The sequence below is a fragment of the Trachypithecus francoisi genome, unplaced genomic scaffold (assembly GCF_009764315.1).
Source record: "Trachypithecus francoisi isolate TF-2019V2 unplaced genomic scaffold, Tfra_2.0 Lachesis_group15, whole genome shotgun sequence".
In the NCBI taxonomy this organism is placed as follows: domain Eukaryota; kingdom Metazoa; phylum Chordata; class Mammalia; order Primates; family Cercopithecidae; genus Trachypithecus; species Trachypithecus francoisi.
This window is the reverse complement of record NW_022681460.1, coordinates 59,477,131-59,497,584: the sequence shown is the minus strand read 5'-3', so window position 1 is coordinate 59,497,584 and position 20,454 is coordinate 59,477,131. Positions and strand designations below refer to the sequence as shown.

Genomic DNA, 20,454 nt, shown 5'->3' with positions numbered 1-20,454 from the left:
GATACACCAACCGCTAAATTCAGAATTGTTGTGACTTGATAGACACCAGGGGAGATACTATTTTTGTTCGTTTTTAGACATTATATTTTCTATTCCTTCCCTTCTACATTTTAGGTTCTTAAAAATATAAGTAGCCACGCTGTTTATGTTACAGAGACAAAGGCTACAGAGATGGTATAAAACAGTGACATGGTTTGATTTCTCTCTCTCTTAGTCATCAATATCATTTCATGTTATTAGATTTGATATTAGTATGTAACAGAAAGAATACTGAAGAGGATACTTCTCAGTCACTTAACTTCTTTCAGGCCCTTTTTTCCCATCTGTGAAATGGGTAGATTGTACTAAACAAGGTTATCTAAGCTCCCTTCCAGCTGTGTGGCTCCTGTGTCTTTCTCTGAAGTTTACCGGGAACATATTTGTCATCTAAAAGGGATTTGTAGAGCAATATGGAAGTAATGCAAACACGAAGTTCATGTTTTCATGTTTCCAAAGCCAATTCTGGCTTAAATGGGGCTCTTCAGTCTTGCAGTAAATCCAATGCCATTAGCTATGGGGTGAGCTCTCCCTGGGCCTCTGTGGCCTTTCTACAGTATGCACTGCTGTGCCCTTGGAGGACCACAAGACACACTTTCCATAACCCACCCAATTGTGCCAGGCTGAAAGGTGCTATAACTGGATCTTTCTACAATTTTGTGTTCTTCCCGGGTACTTTTAAGAGAGCAGCAATTTTGGAAACACTACACATGTGCATTTAATTGGTGTGTGAATTTCTGAGTTCCAATAAGGAGCTTTACATTGAAGAGTGAACAAAAAAAAAATCATAAAGGCTACTATTAGAGCCAGTTGTGAAAAAGTTCTTTTACCTCCCTTCTTTCATTTCATTTTTCAGGAGATCAAAGTGAGCATAATTGAGGGGAATCTTGGAAGCGTGGTCCGTCCTTGCTGTCTTTCTGCCTGCCTGTCAGTGATAACAGTCATTTTGGAGTTAGTCACCTCCTAATTAAGCAGCCTTTAGAAACAAGGACCCAGGGACAGATTCTGGCTGTGCTTCTGCAGCCAGAATTTGGCTGCAAACTTTTAAACCTGTGGTCTGATTTCTGTAGGAGGATTCGTTGACTCTGGCACCCTGTGTGTGCCATGCATTTGTAAATCACATTAAATCCTGTCAGGCAGGACTGGGAATGGAGCTTCCCTGAAGCTCCCAGAGCCCCAGGCGGAACTGGTTAGGAGCAATCCTTGAGGGGTCAGGACTGAAGAGTTTGCACCTTTAGGGCTATTCTCAAGCCTGGGTCTCCAAATCTTTATTTTCTGGGCACCCTTATTCTGTGCTCTCTCCTCTCACCCTGCCGTTGTTATGTTTATTGATGTTTGTAGACTAATTTTAGCAACTCATCAGGAGCTGCACTTGGCTAATTGTTCACTCCTGGAACCTGGCAGAAGCAAGCTGCCGACTCTGCCAGGGAGAGCCGCCTGGGTCACTATTTAGACACCCCTTGATGGAAGCTCGAGCTCAAAGTACTACTTTTCAATTGGAAGGGTCTTCAAGGTCTGCTGTGGACCAGGGACTCCAGAAAGATCTGCATTAATAAGAACGAAGAGGCTGTGAAACTATGATTTTTATACCCGTGGGGTTATAGGTCCCTGAAAATGATTTATTAGTGGTTCAAGAACGCTCCAGCAGCTCTTATCATAGGCAGGCAAGCAGGAAGGCAGGAAGCCAAAAGAAGAGTTCCTGTCACTGCATTTTCCGTGATGTCCTTGATTACAGATACCATTGTTTTGCCTCTTCCCTCCTCCTCCCTCGCCTTCTTCCACCAGTCTCTAATTACATCCTTTAATGATTTGACCAATTAAAGCCTGCAGCTCAGCTTATAGGGGAACGGATGAGAAATTAGAGGTTGGCATGCAAACTTCGATGTGGTCGCACTTTTTCCAAGGTTACACACCTCTGTTAAGCCAGCCGGCTATTTGAAATGCAGCATAATGGGCGATGCTAATAAAACAAGCGCAGGGACATTTTCAGCTGCTCCCAAGTGAATCTACCAGAAGAACACAATGTGAAAAGCAGAGGTGTTTCCATGAAACCAAGGCTTAGCATTTTTTTCCTCCTAAAAGCGCAGTTGCCAGACGCATTTCTCCGTTCGTGTGAAATGTAATAATTGCTTTGTCAGGGTTTGGGAGAAGCAGAGAGCTTTCTCCCTAGCCTCCTCCCTCCGTTTGCAGGGAGTGGAAACACTGCAGTGCTGCTGGTTGCCATGGAGGAGTAGGATGAGGGGCACTTTGTGGTGGGTGGCAGTTCTGACCCTGCTGGGGGAACCCCAGGTGACATCTGGGTACCTGGCAAAGCAATGGGGTTCAGGAGGAAGGGGGCCGGAGAGAACATTTGATTCTCTCCAGGGATGTGTGAGGGAAAGGGGGAGAAAGAGTACCCTGCTTTCTCCGGTTGCAGCAGAATGTGAATGTATTATCTTGGACGACTGGCATCGTTTAAATCTTTTCCCTCCGCACACTCTGTTCAGTCCTCCCCAGACTGCTCATAACTCCCTGAACAACTCATGCGTCTGTGTACTGTACCATTCCCAGTGTTTCCTTCAACCTCTCTTGCCTGCTGGCCGACTCCTACTCATCCTGTTTTCACCAAATTTTTGAGGACCTCTTGTGTGCCAGGGACCAGGGCAGCCAAGATGTGTAAGGCACAGGCTCAGCCCCGGAGGTGATCAGCTTCTGGGGAACAAATTTCACTCTGTGGTAGAAAGTATGACCTCAGACCCCTCGCTGAAATGGCTGCCTCCGAGGAGGTGGGTCAGGATATGAGTCCTGGGCATGGCCATGTCTCACCCATTTAGCACCACGAGGAGGGCAGAGCATTTCAGGCAAAGGGGATCCCTGGAGCAAAGGCACAGAATGCTTAGGCACTTCCAGGAGCTGGGTGTACCCAAGGGGAAAAGCCAGGGGGGTGAGGCAGGAGATAAGACTGTGGCAGGGGGCACAGGCAGGGGGCACACGTGAGGTCACTGGACCCCTTGGCCAGGCTAAGGGCTTTGGATTTGATCTTATTTGCAATAGCAGCAAGTGAATAACCCTGTATTCTCCAAATTTCCAACTAACTCTGGTCCCGACAATAATCTGCACATCTCATTGAAATGTATGTATGTATTTATTTATTTTTTTTGAGGCAGAGTTTTGCTCTTGTTGCCTAGGCTGGAGTATAATGATGCAATCTCGGCTCACTGCAACCTCCATCTCCTGGGTTCCGGCGATTCTCCTGCATTAACCTCCCAAGTAGCTGGAATTACAGGTGTGCAGCACCGTGCCTGCTAATTTTTGCATTTTTAGTGCAGACGGTGTTTCACCGTGTTGGTCAAGCTGGTCTCGAACTCCTGACCTCGGGTGATCCACCCTCCCCAACCTCCCAAAGTGCTGGGATTACAGGCGTGAGCCAACCACGCCGAGCCTGTATTAGTATTCTTTTAACTCCACAGAAGAAAGAGCATGAGGAACTTATCTGATATCACACTACCAATCAGTAGAGAGGTATAAAATAATTTGGTCACCTGATTTCAGTCAACTGCTGCTTATACTAAATTATACTCCATCCTAAAACAGCCATGACCACACTAGTTTCAGAAAGATATAGCTGCTATCAGGGTATCTTTAACATGGGGGATATTCATTATATGTTTCTAATGCATTGGTATTATTGATACACGATTACATATAAAGAAATGTACATGCTCAAAAGTTTAAGGAGAAAACTATTTCATAACACACATTTTTCTTATTCTTTGCTTTCTTTTCTGTTTTTTTTTTTTTTTGAGATGGGGGTCTCACTGTGTTGTCCAGGCTGGAGTGCAGTGGCACAATTTTAGCTCCCTGCAATGTTCACCTCCTGGGCTCAAGTCATCCTCCCACCAAAGCCTCCCAAGTAGCTGGTACCATAGGCATGCACCACCATGCCCATCTAATTTTTTTGTATTTTTGCTAGAGACGGGCTGTCACCATATTGCCCAGGCTGGTCCTGAACTTCTGAACTCAAGCAATTCACCTACCTCAGCCTCCCGAAGTGCTGGGATTACAGGCGTGAACCACCATGCCTGGCCTCTTTTCTGATGTATTTTGATGCTGGCTGTTTTTTACCCCCCTTCTCTCTGTAATATCTTTAAAACTTTCTCTTAGAGTTCAATTGTGTCTTAAAGCTATTGTACTATGATAATATTCTTGCCATTTTACTGTTATGCAGAAATCAAGCTATTTAAGATTTTAAAGGAAGCCTAGAGATTCCTTGAATTCCTTCTCTGATGAGCCTATCAAGGAGCAATCTGGTCTCTGTTTGGACACCACCCATGATGGGGAATTCAGTACTCTTAGGGGAACTTCATTCTAATTTTAGATAATTTTCAAGGTCCCGAAAAGACTTCCATTCCTGAGCCAAAATCTGTTTCCCTGAGTCTTTATTCCTTCATGCATTCGCTCATTCATGAAAGGTTATTGGTGCCTACGCATACTCAGCACTATTGTGGGCCTTGGAATACAAAGATGAACCAGCGTTATTTTTTCCCCTTTATCCCTGAGCTGGTTTTCTCTAGAACACGATGTCTTTTTACTCTTATTTCCTCACAAACCACAAAAACCTTTTACAAAGCAGTTCTCGGGTTGGTTTAATCCAGTGCCGAAGACAATCAATGGGAGCATCTTCCCCTCATGTCTCACTGCACACCCAAAGTTGTGTTAATTGGCACTCGGGCACCGTCTGTCATGTCTTGCTGCTTAATTAAATTCACATTTGTTTTGAGTGTTTCTTTTACTCTGTTTTTTTTTTTTTTATGCATGAGAGGATAAAAACAAATGAGGAAAACATATTATAGTTAAATTAGTTTGAGAGAAACAGTCCTGAATCATAACTCTTTATCGCTCAGATAGCCTTTTATTTCAGTGTCTTTGTTTTCCAGCAAAACCACAAGCTGGTTGATGACTGCTCCTCCTCCTTTCTTCCTCATCAGAGTTTAACCTTGGCCTTGGATGCTAATTTCTAGTGCCTTCCTCTTGAATTAGAAATATAATAATAACAATAACACTTTATATGCCGATAAAGCTTCATGTGTTTTCAAGACCCTTTTATGTCCATTACCTCAATACGATTCAGAACTTTGCTCACATGATCTTTCTTTTCTTTTTTATTGCCCACGATACTATTTGACAGTCATTTTCCTATGACTGTGAATGAGATTTTGAACAGAGGTCAATTTTATTTCCAAAGTGAATTATGCTGAATAACAAAGTGTTCCTTTTTCAAGTATTTATTATTGTATTATTAACAAGCTTAACTATTCACAAATGAAGTTTCACCAACTTTTCTTTGACAAATTGAGGTCTTGGTAGGGGAAAACTCTTTTTTTTTTTTTTTTTTTTTGAGACGGAGTCTCGCTGTGTCGCCCAGGCTGGAGTGCAGCTGCGCGATCTCGGCTCACTGCAAGCTCCGCCTCCCGGGTTCCCGCCATTCTCCCGCCTCAGCCTCCTAGTAGCTGGGACTACAGGCGCCCGCCACCTCGCCCGGCTAGTTTTTTGTATTTTTAGTAGAGACGGGGTTTCACCGTGTTAGCCAGGAGGGTCTCGATCTCCTGACCTCGTGATCCACCCGCCTCGGCCTCCCAAAGTGCTGGGATTACAGGCTTGAGCCACCGCGCCCGGCCGGAAAACTCTTATGTAAGTATAAATTGAAAATGTAAAAACCCATTTGTGTAAGGTTTACAGGGTCAGATAAATGGCAAAGAGTTCTTTTACCTGAGGGTGAGACTTGAGGAAGTCAGAGTTAAAACAAAACTATGAAGTTAGGCATCAGATATTGTAAAATCCATGAAGCAATTAATAAGTACTTACTTGCATTAACGGCTATCCCATAGGCGACCAGTTTGTGAAATTTGAGGTTTTTGTCTAATTGCCTCCTCCATGGTCCTCTGCAGCACTAGAGTAACAAAAAAAAAAAAAAAAAAAAAATGCCTGATTTATGGAAAAATTACAATGAAAACACTGTCATGACAGTTAAGAGAGTAGGAATCAGGCTTTGCCTCTAAATGTGACACAAAAGTTAATGGCCATTAGTCAAACAGGCAAATCAAAAGGTTATTAGTTGCTTTGCTGAACTCTCAACTCAAAAATGATTGACTTATTAGTTCTCTGGTTATAATTCAAAACTCTTGAATAAGCCTGCCAAAATACATGCCTCACTCAGCTTCTTTGTTTAAAAATTTAAGGTGATAGCCATCATCCTCATTCATGTTTTAGGTAGTCTACAAATTATTCCTACATATACAAAGGCAAATATGCATCTATATATAAATATTCATAAAATCATGATGATGATTATACAGGCATACCTTGGAGATATTGTGGGTTTAATTTCAGACCATTGCAATAAAGCAAATATTGCAATAAAGCAAGTCACACAAAAATTTTGATTTTCCAGTATATATAAAAGTTATATTTATACCACACTGTAGTCTATTAAGTGTGCAATAGCATTACGTCTAAAAAAAGTACATGCTTTAATTAAAAAATACTTTATTGCTAAAAAATGCTGACACAGGGACACAAAGCGAGCACATGCTATTGGAAAAAATGGCGCTAGTATACTCGCTCCACACAGGGTTGCCAGAAGTCTTCAGTTTGTAAAAACCATAGTATCTGAGAAGTGCAATAAAGGGAAGTGCAACGAAATGAGGGATGCCTGCATAATACAGCATTTTCCCTGGTAAAAGTTTTTGAAGGACTCATTTTCTGTATGCTATTTTGTTTGATAGGAAGCACAGGTAAGTTCCTAACACAGTGAAATCAATATAATTGGGAAATATCCCATTATGTTTGGTAGAGGTTAAAATCTACATAATAAAATCTATGTTCTGTGATTATGCTTTTGTGGGTGAGAACCCTGAGAGATGTTTCCTTGTGACACTTGTCTCAAAAGCTTATTTGTCGTCTTTTAATCAGAAACAATGATGATTCCAGCTATTATAATGCTTCCATCTTCATGGTGCAAATACATCAGGAAACTGTTGAGCAATGAGTTGAGTGTCATGTAGGAAATCAATGGCAACAGCCAAAGCCAAATCAGATAGATGTACTGATTACTGTTTTTCAGTTTTAGCCTTTCTATTATCTCTAACAAAGAAACCCAAGTTTAAACAGAATTACTGAGAATTTCATAATAAAGTACATTTTTGTTTTCAATGGCACTTATATGAGGAAGTCATAACAACTGAGATTATTTCAAATATTTTAGTACTTACAATACTTGTTCCTCTTATGAATGAAATAAGGTTTCGACTGATAGGTATTAGAATTAGCATGCAGTTAAAATTCAGGCACAGTGCGGACGCTCGTGCCCAAGCCAGTGTTGACTGTCCACATGTAAAGACATAAAAAAGAGATTCAGGGAAAACAAGGATCCAGGGCAAATAAAATGCATTTTGTTTTCTGAAAAAGTAATGTTTAATCATAAACCATACTTACACCCAAAATAACTCGTGTGTAATGGAAAGACTCCTCCTCTTCATACCAGTAGAACGTGTCAATAAACAGATACAAATTTACTCCCAGCCATGAGAGCTAGAGTAGAAAGGAAAGACAACCAATCAATACTACCTTCAAGCTTTTTCTCTATTCAAAATCACTTGGGGTTCTTTTAACGTGGAATGAAGAGCTTCTCAATATTAATCAGAATCACTCCACATATTTATTTCTCATAGATTAGTTTTTAATAGGATTATAATGGTAAGAAATTATTACCTTTATAAAAAAGATTTTAAACACATACGAGTCAACTTTAAGTGATTTAATGAAACTACAAAAGCTTCTTAATCAATGTTGCTTGACAATGATGTCAAGAAGGAGGAAATCTTTAAAAACAACTCTGAGAGTTCTCTAGAAAAAATTCCAATTTCATAGTCTAATTCAGAGACTTCATTTGATTTAGAGAAACACTCATACATTATGCAAAAACAAACTACTTGACTTAAAAATAATTAAAAATGAGCTCAATCGGAAAACAACTTTGCATGATTCTATAAGGGTAAATTAAATATATCTACTGAATGTTTTCTAACAAGTTTTAGTCTTTTAACCAGAGTAATACTTCAAGCTATTTAGTGTTCCTATACAAGTTTTCCTAAAAACCAAAGACTATTCAATCTATATATGTAAAGTTGAATAACGAAATTGATACTTACTACTAATATGATGGAAAGACCCTCATTCAAAACCCAGCATCCCATCATGATGCTTGTTGCTCTTCGGCTGTCAGCAAATTCCCTTTCCCTCACCTGTGTCTGGATGTTGAGTCCTTCGTGAGGGCTTCCCTAGTAAATTATTTTGTCTTTTTTGTCATAGGAAACACCTACAGGGAGCAGCTCTCGAGGAATTTCTAATTAAGGACTTCTTGCCAAGAGCACATCACCAAGCTGCCATGCCTCATGACCTGGGTAAATACAAGGCAAGTCTCTGTCTAATGATTCCTTTCGTCAGAGATTTTATAAGAAAAGAAAACTGGTTTTATTAAATTGTCCTCATGTACTTTATACCCGTTCATTTTCTACATGATTGCAGTCAAGATGATAATAAGTCTTTATGTAAATTTGAGAAATAACCTAACTGCTGAAGGCTGCATATAGCAAAGAACTTTCTCTATTTGTTATTTTTCCTTTTTTTTTTTTGGAAACAGAGTTTTGCTGTTTCACCCAGGCTGGAGTGAAGTGGTGCCATCTTGGCTCACTGCAACCTCTGCCCCTTGGTTTAAGGGATTCTCCTGCCTCAGTCTCCTGGGTAGTTGGGATCACAGGCATGCACCACCACGCCCGGCTAGTTTTTGTAATTTTAGTAGTGACGGATTTTGCCATGTTGGCCAAGCTGGTCTCGAACTCCTGACCTCAGGTGATCCACCTGCCTTGGCCTTCCAAAGTGTTGGGATTATAGGCATGAGCCACTGCGACCAGCCATAGCTTTTCTACTTCTTTAATTCCTTTCCCCCTCTTTCAAAAAAGCTCTCTATAGAAGACAAAGAGTATGGGCTAAATGAGTATGAATTAAACCATCTTTCAGAAGACGATGAAAAAAGATTCTAAAAAACATCAGATAGAAAACTCTCATATAAATCTAAAAGTGTTACTATAAATAATGAACTTTTTTGTGGGACTGAGGTAATACATGTCATTAATCACACTTGGTGCACCCATGCGTTAAGTGCAAATATCCTTTCATACTCCAGTCACTCCAGGAATGGCTGCATGGGAGCCTCGTCTGTCTCTGATTTTGTGTAAGTCATAGTTGTTCAATATAATGACCATAATTCTACTCTGGTAGGCAAAATTGTTCCAATTGAAGCAATTTTCTGACTAGTTTTGGCCGAAATATTTCCTTTAAATTTTTTAGACAAGATGAAAATAGGAGGAGAATCAATTTTGGAAAATTAAATCTCTCCTGTTAAAAACCTGGTAAGAGTAAGAATTGTGAATATTCATTGATCTTTATTTAACCAGGTACTATTAGGTTAAGGACTTTTCAAGTATTGTCAGTTAAATCATACATGGACTCTATCAGGCAGATATTATTATGTGCACCATTACAGAAATGTGGAAACAAGCTGAAATGAAGTAACTTGCAGTAGGGGTGGTTGGGATTTGAATTCAGCTCTCTTTGACTTTAACATCTTCATTTCTAACCATTACCTTATACTGTCTCTTTTATGAAATACTAATATATGGACCTGTGCACCAAAGCATACTGAATATACAGATATAAATTGCAGTGCTATAAATAGGACTTTAAACTTGTAGGAATTTAATTACAAATAAATGTTGCTGTGTGTGATTAAGTACACTATTTCTACATAATGCCAATGAATTACAGAAAAATGGATAAGTTATTCTATTGTATTAGTCATGTTTTTTATTTTCTGCATTTTTGTGGTGCATTGACATCTCAGGGTCTTGCTGTCTTGGGGAGAAACTGCTCAAATCAGGGTTAACTCATTCCTAGTGATAGCAAACAACTGGTTTGGGAGCATGTTTCTGATGTGCAAACCAAACATAGTCCAAACCCCTAACCCTCTCTTCCATTAGAGTCAACCTCTCCCCTGCCCTCATTCACCTCAGAACCAGGTACTGGACAACAAGGGACCAATCACACGGGTAGCCCAGGGCCTGCAGAATCTATTCAAATGATCCAATCCTAAACCTGCTCCCCTGATTATACAAACTTGCCCCTTTCTTCCCGTGAAAACCACAAAAAAGGCTCTGCCTTGTGTTCTCCCCTTGATCCTTCTGCCTCCTCATTGATCTCGGTTAAGTATTTTGACAAACAGGTGAGTTTTCCACTTGTCGCCCAGCTCTGATGTGTTACCTCTTTTGAGTCTTATTTTCCACATTAGTTTAATGGGACTAACAACACCTACCTTGCAGAGTCATTCCCATTCCCCTTTCACTCCTAATCTGCCTAATACGTACACACACTCATAAACACACTCACACTCACACTTAAGACGATTCTTCTTTTGGAGAAGAAGCTTCTTTTGAATTGGCCCATAAAAAGTATAGTAAATTTACTTCTTGGAAAAGACATCATTTTTTAGGGATTTTTTCGCTGTAGAAATATATGAAAGCACAGGCATTTTTGGCAGCATTGACCTGCGATTAGAGTGCAGTTAGTAAGATATCTTTAGTAGCTTCTTTAACCGTGAGCAATATAAAGATGCAAAGTCTTTATATTCATTTCTTTAAGCCAATAATCTTCCATGATAAAATGATTTGTTATTTCTGAAGTGTTTAGGATTTACATATCTTAGAGGTCTTATTCAGTTGGGTTATAAAAATTAATTCAGAGAGAATACATCTAGAATTTTATACTATCTCTTCTATTTTAGATTCAATGAGCGTGAGGAAGAGTTGAAATGTTCTTGCCTTCTGTGTTCTTTACCCAGTGTTACAAAGGAGAGACTTACATTGCTGTATGGTAAACCAGGCGCGGTGGCTCAAGCCTGTAATCCCAGCACTTTGGGAGGTCGAGGCGGGCAGATCACGAGGTCAGGAGATTGAGACCATCCTGGCTAACATAGAGAAACCCCGTCTCTACTAAAAATACAAAAAAAAAAAAAAAATTAGCTGGGCTTGGTGGCACATGCCTGTAATCCCAGCTACTTGGGAGGCTGAAGCAGGAGAATCGCTTGAACCTGGGAGGTGGAGGTTGCAGTGAGCCGAGATCACACTACTGCAATCCAGCCTGGGTGACAGAGTGAGACTCCGTCTCAAATAAAAAAAAGTGTGGTCACACTTTTTTGTTAATTGCTTAGAGCATTTCTAGTATTACAGTAAAAATAAAACTTAAAGTTTAGTTTTAAAAATTAATCTTTACATGCTCCATCCTTATTTCAAAATGTGATTTCTTTATTCTTCATTTTGAATGTGGGAAGAATATTATGTTAAAGTGTAGCTATTATTCCTTTACAGTACACAAAGAAGGTTCACAGTTGTATGACGGAAGTATAGCTCATGATTTAACTTGGGAATTTTCTCATAGATTTTATTTTTATAAAATTTGCAATGATGCTCGGTTCATTCATATTGAATAATCATATGTGGACTTCAAATCATATTCAAATTCATTCAAAGCCCAACAATTTTGTATAATTTATGAATATACATTTTTCAACTTTTCTATTTTTATTAATACTTTTAAGAGTAACCTGATGACACCAGTGATTGTTTTGCAATACTGGGATCAGACTTCATAAGACTCATGATACCATGTCTTCTATCACACACAGAAGTCCAACTTAGGTCCACCTGTGGGCTCCTTTACACAAGCACTCAGTTTTTATAAGCAAGGTGTTAGGTTGCTCTCATTATTTGTTAATTTACCTGTTGAAAATTCTGGGAGGCATATCATGCCCAGAGGTCAACTTCAGTTTTTACTTTGTTGAAGGAATCTGTACAGATCACAGCTGAAATCAAGACTCTCAATCACTTTCTAAGAAATGATTCCCAAGCTAATGGGGTTGTATTTAAAGAGGAAGGGAATTGTACAAAATCTACGGAAATAATATAAATGTTCAGAATTTGATCTATTTTCACCTAATTGTTTTCATCACTAGTAGGTAGTGCTCACTTCATTTCTCAGAATTTTCTCAAAACAAATGAAGTGAAATTTGCCTTGTTTCTGTGGTGGCTACTGGCTTTCTAATTAAACGGGTATATTCATTGACTCTTCCAGCTCACCACAGAAGATGATGTGGGCTTTTCCCCTTGTGAATCTCACCAGTAACAGACCTATAATGGAAAAAGTAGGAGGGAAACAGAATAAATACATTTCAAAAAGCAGGTTAATTGCTTGTGTATGTGAGTGCAAACTCTGTACTAATGATGCTACATTGCTACATTCCTCGACTGGTTTTGCTCTATTATATTTTAGTTATTTTTAGTTCCTTAGTTGATCAGTTGACCTAACAAAGAAATACTTTGATCTTCAAGAGCAAGATTGATCGCCTAGTATATTTTGTTGCTGTCTACTGTGATCTAGTTTCCCTGTGGATGTAGCAGAATTCACAACGTATAAAAATAGCATTGCAAAATTATTCTCTCTTATGGATTAAATATGTTTTTGCCTTTTCCTAAAGCATTTATAAACATCTAAGTACTAAGGTGAACATTAATGGCAACAAAAGAAAAAATGCAAATGCATATAATCCCAGATCCTTACACGGTTATTTTGAGGAGTGTTTATTGTGACAATTATGTAATTATATTAGATAAATTATATGTTGGATAAATTTCATTTTTAAAGGAAAAGAAGAACAAAAGAAAAAAGTCCATACATTAACATACATCTGATTTTTAAATAAAATTTAATTAATTTAAACTCATATTTTACCTTTGCTGAATTAAGTATATTAGGTTTTTATTTCAGAAAACACTGTATTCTCTTCATACCATTTAAAAGCGGCTTGTGTCACACACTTAGTTTGCATTAACCACTGAAGCTTTCCCCCATATCTACGGCATGGTTCTTTCCTTGATCCAACTCTCCCAATCTCAAACAAACACTCTCTGAGTCCACTGCCTGCATCACACAATCCTAGGCACAGTGGGTATTAGAGGTCTAGCTTCTCTATTTCGAAGCTTACAATGCAGCTGGGGAGGCCACAGGTCCATGTACAATGGCTGAAGAATCATTTAAAGGTGAGGCTATCCTCAAGTGGTAGAAATTGCACAGCTGGGGGCTCCTGACACATGAAGAGACCTAGCTAAGAGCCTCCAGGGAGAATCCTTTGGACAAGGTGGATTGAGGTGACTTTTATAAAAGAAAATAGTGTGAAGAAGAGAAGGAGGAAAGTAAGTTTGAATCTCTATGTTCTCTCAGAGTCTTGTTCATGCTCCTAAAACATCAAGCAGCAGGGGAAACATATCCCTGCCTCCTTTCCCCTTCTTGCGGTTGCTTTTGGTCTGGTCTTCTAAGCCCAGAATTTCTGTGTTTGGTTCCCTTCCCATTCTCCTGCCCTCATCTTCGTCATCACTCACGTACGTTTGCAATGCATTTCTTCTCTCTATTTAACAAGTTACCTAAAATCTTTCTCAAAATTGATGGGATAGCCACTTCTGGTAGGGCATTGATAGTAGGTTACCTGAGGATCCCAGTTCATGAGAGAACAGGGTGGCTAATTCCTCATTTCTTACCCCAAATTAAGTGGCACAATTCAGACTCCAGTTCTGCAAGTTTTAAATGTCCAATTTTGAAATTTGGTGAAAGCCAGGATTATCATGCTCTTTAAGTGTTTTATATTGCATCTAGCACATATTAGAACTTAATAAACATTTAATAATCCATACAGAACCACATTTACTTCTCTGCTTTTTGACACACAAGACACAGATATAGTCCCAGGGATTTTCAAAGAGTCAGTGGTTTTCATGAAAGTGTAAAAGTGAAAGGGAAGTTTTCCTTTCTAGGCAATGAATCATTTAACTTCTGAGTTCAGGAAAATTTAAAGTTTAAGAAGGCTAGTCTAGAAATCCCTTCTTTGCATATCCAAGCTGTTCATCTCTCAAAAGTCAAAGTGGATGCCAGAATTCCATAGATTTCATTTTTCAAGATGAACAGTCATATTTGAACATATTTCAAGCCAGATGGTTTACAGTTCATGTATTTGTTGGCGTTTTCCTGCCACAACAACTAAATATTGAAGACACATATTTGTGATGAGGAGCGCACTTCCAACCATCTTTTCCTGTTGCTCTTTCAGGCTGCGTGCTCACCCCCTCCCTCAGCGCCACATCACTGCATGCTGCAGGGGAAGGCTCCCAGCACTCACACGATGAATTACATCCATTTGATTTAATAGACAGGGGATAGGTGAAATCACATAAAACAAGCCTCCTCCAAATACATATTTCTTGTAACAGCCATGAATTTTCCGGTAGCAAATAAGAAAGCAAATGAACAGCTATTGAAATATTCCATTTTCAGGATCCATTTAGACAAGCTGGAAAGTTTACTTTTTATCCTCCTAGTACCTTATAAGTCAGTTTGCCAAACTTTGGGACTAGTTAATCAGAGTTCAGAAAAGAACAGGAACATCCGACAAAGGTTTAGTTTTTTTTTTTTTTATAATGCCATCAGATATGAAAATAGCAGCTGGAGAAAGCACTGCACATTTGTTCCAAAGGATGCCAATGTCACTCAGCAGGTTCGGTGATATCTCTCTTCCAGGACGATATGACTTGCAGTTCATTCGTCATCTTATGCACAATTTTTTATTATTCTACTCAGTTGTCAACGTTTGCATTATTGCAGTCTTAAAGATTCATTTTATTGTCAAAAGGCCATTGGGAAGTTGGACCAATGCAATACAGAAATTTAAAACATGGAAAATAGAAGAAAGAATGTAAGTACATAAAAGAATTATGTTTGTTTAGTATTATAACAAGATTTCTATGAATTTTCCATAAGCACTTCACAAGCAACTGGCAAAATGGAATAAAGCAAACCTGTCCACTGCCATCATTATAACCGTCACACAATGACCCAGAACACATACACACAAAAAGATTCAGTAATATTTTTTAGAGATGGTTTGCAGAGTCCCATATTTTGAATGAAAATTTCCCCTAGAATCATGACCCTCAAGAACGGAAGGAGATGGTAGGGATCCTGTAGAGCTATGTTCTCATGTTACAAAGGAGAAAATAGAGACCAAGAAGATAAGGGACTAGGCTTAGGTCCCACTGCTGGTTAGTGGAGAAACGAGACTAGAGCTGGTGCTCAGATCCTCTGGCTATTTCATTTCATCACTTGCTCCACTTCTATTTTCATGACTTCGCAGTCTACAGTGGACAGGGATGAAAGAATTAACAAAAAGCATATCCTGAGCTCTCACTCTGGGAGCCCGAGTCCTAGACAATGCTGCCTGGGAAGTGCTAATTGGAAAAATGTAACCACTCTCCAAAAGCCTGGAGTATGGCTATTTCTAGAGGGCCACCCAGGGGCCAGGCATTTCATGTTATTATACTAATTCTTGCAGTTAGGATGGTATAATAAAACCTGTTTTATAGATGAGAAAGGTGTGGGGGATGCAAAGAGGCTAAGTCACTCTCTTAAGATCGCCTAGTTAGTGAAGGCCACGCTGAGTTGCAAGCCCATTGTGTGTGATGCCCCAGTCCTGCGGTCTTCCTGCTTAACCATGTTACTTTTAAGACAGATGCACAGATATATGATGACAACTACGGATGGCAACTTCCTTTATCTGCATGAATGCTTCTGTTTTGATTGGCATCCAGAGCTAGAGGCATTTTATTGTGGCCTGGCTGATTAACTTAAACCAATAAAGAAAAAGTCTTATTCAGAATGACTGGGGCCATGAAGCTGTGTCACAGTTCCAAGAAAAGAGAGGATCAGTCATCTGGTGCTACTCTGCCCGCCTTCACTGATGATGTAACTCTTGAGAGAGAGTAGGTTTTATGTCAAATGTTTAAAAGTTTATACTTAAAGTGTGAATTTTCCCAATGGAAGAATACAATTTAATAGGACAGTGGTCCTGAAGAAATGCCTTATTACTGGTAGATAATTTAAAACTGAAATTAATTTTTCCCATTGCCCTATTTTTAGCAATTCTTTTGGACGACAGGAGGAAGCAAATTAATTGCTCAGAACCTACATTAGAGTGTTTTTATTTTTATTTTTTAAATGTATGTTTATTTTTAATGAATGGCTCATCATTAATTGTTTTTATTCTTAAAATGGAAGAGTTTAACAAAATAAAGAGTTTGTTAGCACACATTGAGAAGATGGTAATGGAAGAAGTTTCTTTCTGCCACACATGCCTATAGAAAAATCGAATCCTAAAAGTAAATAGAAACTTGCTTTTAGTACAACTTAATATTAACTATTTTATTTTTTTTTATTTTATTATACTTTAAGTTCTAGGGTACATGTGCATGACGTTTATATCATGTATAACTCCCCAATGCAATCCCTCCCTCCTCCCCCCTCCCCATGATAGGCCCCAGTGTGTGATGTTCCCCTTCCCGAGTCCAAGTGATCTCATTGTTCAGTTCCCACCTATGAGTGAGAACATGCGGTGTTTGGTTTCTCTTCTTGTGATAGTTTGCTAAGAATGATGGATTCCAGCTGCATCCATGTCCCTACAAAGGACGCAAACTCATCCTTTTTTATGGCTGCATAGTATTCCATGGTGTATATGTGCCACATTTTCTTAATCCAGTCTGTCACAGATGGACATTTGGGTTGATTCCAAGTCTTTGCTATTGTGAATAGTGCCGCAATAAACATACGTGTGCATGTGTCTTTGTAGTAGAGTAATTTATAATCCTTTGGGTATATACCCAGTAGTGGGAGGGCTGGGTCATATGGTACATCTAGTTCTAGATCCTTGAGGAATCGCCATACTGTTTTCCATAATGGTTGAACTAGTTTACAATCCCACCAACAGTGTAAAAGTGTTCCTATTTCTCCACATCCTCTCCAACAACTGTTGTTTCCTGACTTCTTAATGATTGCCATTCTAACTGGTGTTAGATGGTATCTCATTGTGGTTTTGATTTGCATTTCTCTGATGGCGAGTGATGACGAGCATTTTTTCATGTGTCTGTTGGCTGTATGGATGTCTTCTTTTGAGAAATGTCTGTTCATATCCTTTGCCCACTTTTTGATGGGGTTGTTTGTTTTTTTCTTGTATATTTGTTTGAGTTCTTTGTAGATTCTGGATATTAGCCCTTTGTCAGATGAGTAGGTTGCAAAACTTTTCTCCCATTCTGTAGGTTGCCTGTTCACTCTGATGGTAGTTTCTTTTGCTGTGCAAAAGCTCTTTAGTTTAATTAGATCCCATGTGTCAATTTTTGCTTTTGCTGCCGTTGCTTTTGGTGTTTTAGACATGAAGTCCTTGCCCATGCCTATGTCCTGAATGGTACTACCTAGATTTTCTTCTAGGGTTTTTATGGTATTAGGTCTAACATTTAAGTCTCTGATCCATCTTGAATTAATTTTCGTATAAGGGGTAAGGAAAGGATCCAGTTTCAGCTTTCTACTTATGGCTAGCCATTTTCCCAGCACCATTTATTAAATAGGGAATCCTTTCCCCATTTCTTGTTTTTGTCAGGTTTGTCAAAGATCAGATGGCTGTAGATGTGTGGTATTATTTCTGAGGACTCTGTTCTGTTCCATTGGTCTATATCTCTGTTGTGGTACCAGTACCATGCTGTTTTGGTTACCGTAGCCTTGTAGTATAGTTTGAAGTCAGGTAGCGTGACGCCTCCAGCTTTGTCCTTTTGACTTAGGATTGTCTTGGCAATGCGGGCTCTTTTTTGGTTCCATATGAACTTTAAAGCCGTTTTTTCCAATTCTGTGAAGAAAGTCATTGGTAGCTTGATGGGGATGGCATTGAGTCTATAAATAACCTTGGGCAGTATGGCCATTTTCACGATATTGATTCTTCCTATCCATGAGCATGGTATGTTCTTCCATTTGTTTGTGTCCTCTTTGATTTCACTGAGCAGTGGTTTGTAGTTCTCCTTGAAGAGGTCCTTGACATCCCTTGTAAGCTGGATTCCTAGGTATTTGATTCTCTTTGAAGCAATTGTGAATGGAAGTTCATTCCTGATTTGGCTCTCTGCTTGTCTGTTACTGGTGTATAAGAATGCTTGTGATTTTTGCACATTAATTTTGTATCCTGAGACTTTGCTGAAGTTGCTTATCAGCTTAAGGAGATTTTGGGCTGAGACAATGGGGTTTTCTAAATATACAATCATGTCATCTGCAAACAGGGACAATTTGACTTCTTCTTTTCCTAACTGGATACCCTTGATTTCTTTCTCTTGCCTGATTGCCCTAGCCAGAACTTCCAACACGATGTTGAATAGGAGTGGTGAGAGAGGGCATCCCTGTCTTGTGCCAGTTTTCAAAGGGAATTTTTCCTGTTTTTGCCCATTCAGTATGATATTGGCTGTGGGTTTGTCATAAATAGCTCTTATTATTTTGAGGTACGTTCCATCAATACCGAATTTATTGAGCGTTTTTAGCATAAAGGGCTGTTGAATTTTGTCAAAAGTCTTTTCTGCATCTATTGAGACAATCATGTGGTTCTTGTCTTTGGTTCTGTTTCTATGCTGGATTACGTTTATTGATTTGCGAATGTTGAACCAGCCTTGCATCCCAGGGATGAAGCCCACTTGATCATGGTGGATAAGCTTTTTGATGTGCTGCTGAATCCGGTTTGCCAGTATTTTATTGAGAATTTTTGCATCGATGTTCATCAGGGATATTGGTCTAAAATTCTCTTTTTTTGTTGTGTCTCTGCCAGGCTTTGGTATCAGGATGATGTTGGCCTCATAAAAAGAGTTAGGGAGGATTCCCTCTTTTTCTATTGATTGAAATAGTTTCAGAAGGAATGGTACCAGCTCCTCCTTGTACCTCTGGTAGAATTCAGCTGTGAATCCATCTGGTCCTGGACTTTTTTTGGTGGGTAGGCTATTAATTGTTGCCTCAATTTCAGAGCCTGTTATTGGTCTATTCAGGGATTCAACTTCTTCCTGGTTTAGTCTTGGGAGAGTGTAAGTGTCCAGGAATTATCCATTTCTTCTAGATTTTCTAGTTGATTTGCGTAGAGGCATTTATAGTATTCTCTGATGGTTGTTTGTATTTCTGTGGGGTCGGTGGTGATATCCCCTTTATCATTTTTTATTGCATGTATTTGATTCCTCTCTCTTTTCTTCTTTATTAGTCTTGCTAGCGGTCTGTCAATTTTGTTGATCTTTTCAAAAAACCAACTCCTGGATTCACTGATTTTTTGGAGGGCTTTTTGTGTCTCTATCTCCTTCAGTTCTGCTCTGATCTTAGTTATTTCTTGCCTTCTGCTAGCTTTTGAATGTGTTTGCTCTTGCCTCTCTAGTTCTTTTAATTGTGATGTTAGAGTGTCAATTTTAGATCTTTCCTGCTTTCTCTTGTGGGCATTTAGTGCTATAAATTTCCCTCTACACACTGCTTTCAATGTGTCCCAGAGATTCTGGTATGTTGTATCTTTGTTCTCATTGGTTTCAAAGAACATCTTTATATCTGCTTTCATTTCGTTATGTACCCAGTAGTCATTCAGGAGCAGGTTGTTCAGTTTCCATGTAGTTGAGTGGTTTTGATTGAGTTTCTTAGTCCTGAGTTCTAGTTTGATTGCACTGTGGTCTGAGAGACAGTTTGTTATAATTTCTGTTCTTGTACATTTGCTGAGGAGTGCTTTACTTCCAATTATGTGGTCAATTTTGGAATAAGTGCGATGTGGTGCTGAGAAGAATGTATATTCTGTTGATTTGGGGTGGAGAGTTCTATAGATGTCTATTAGGTCCGCTTGGTGCAGAGATGAGTTCAATTCCTGGATATCCTTGTTAACTTTCTGTCTCGTTGATCTGTCTAATGTTGACAGTGGAGTGTTGAAGTCTCCCATTATTATTGTATGGGAGTCTAAGTCTCTTTGTAGGTCTCTAAGGACTTGCTTTATGAATCTGGGTGCTCCTGTATTGGGTGCATATATATTTAGGAGAGTTAGCTCTTCCTGTTGAATTGATCCCTTTACCATGATGTAATGGCCTTCTTTGTCTCTTTTGATCTTTGATGGTTTAAAGTCTGTTTTATCAGAGACTAGGATTGCAACCCCTGCTTTTTTTTGTTCTCCATTTGCTTGGTAGATCTTCCTCCATCCCTTTATTTTGAGCCTATGTATGTCTCTGCATGTGAGATGGGTCTCCTGAATACAGCAGACTGATGGGTCTTGACTCTTTATCCAGTTTGCCAGTCTGTGTCTTTTAATTGGAGCATTTAGTCCATTGACATTTAAGGTTAATATTGTTATGTGTGAACTTGATCCTGTCATTATGATATTAACTGGTTATTTTGCTTGTTAGTTGATGCAAT

At 39.2% G+C, this 20,454-nt stretch overlaps 1 protein-coding gene across 1 annotated transcript in view; it reads right to left on the bottom strand.

Moving 5' to 3' along the window:
* NOX3 (NADPH oxidase 3) overlaps nt 1-8,375 on the bottom strand; it is a 61,618-nt gene extending 53,243 nt beyond the window's left edge. Inside the window, exons 1-4 of the mRNA XM_033236544.1 lie at nt 8,226-8,375; nt 7,510-7,605; nt 7,287-7,397; nt 5,881-5,965 (exon numbers count right to left, since the gene is read on the bottom strand). Of these exons, the coding sequence (XP_033092435.1) occupies nt 5,881-5,965; nt 7,287-7,397; nt 7,510-7,605; nt 8,226-8,273 (340 nt within the window). The 5' untranslated portion in view covers nt 8,274-8,375. The remainder of the gene's footprint in view (nt 1-5,880; nt 5,966-7,286; nt 7,398-7,509; nt 7,606-8,225) is intronic.
* Nucleotides 8,376-20,454: the final 12,079 nt, after the last annotated feature.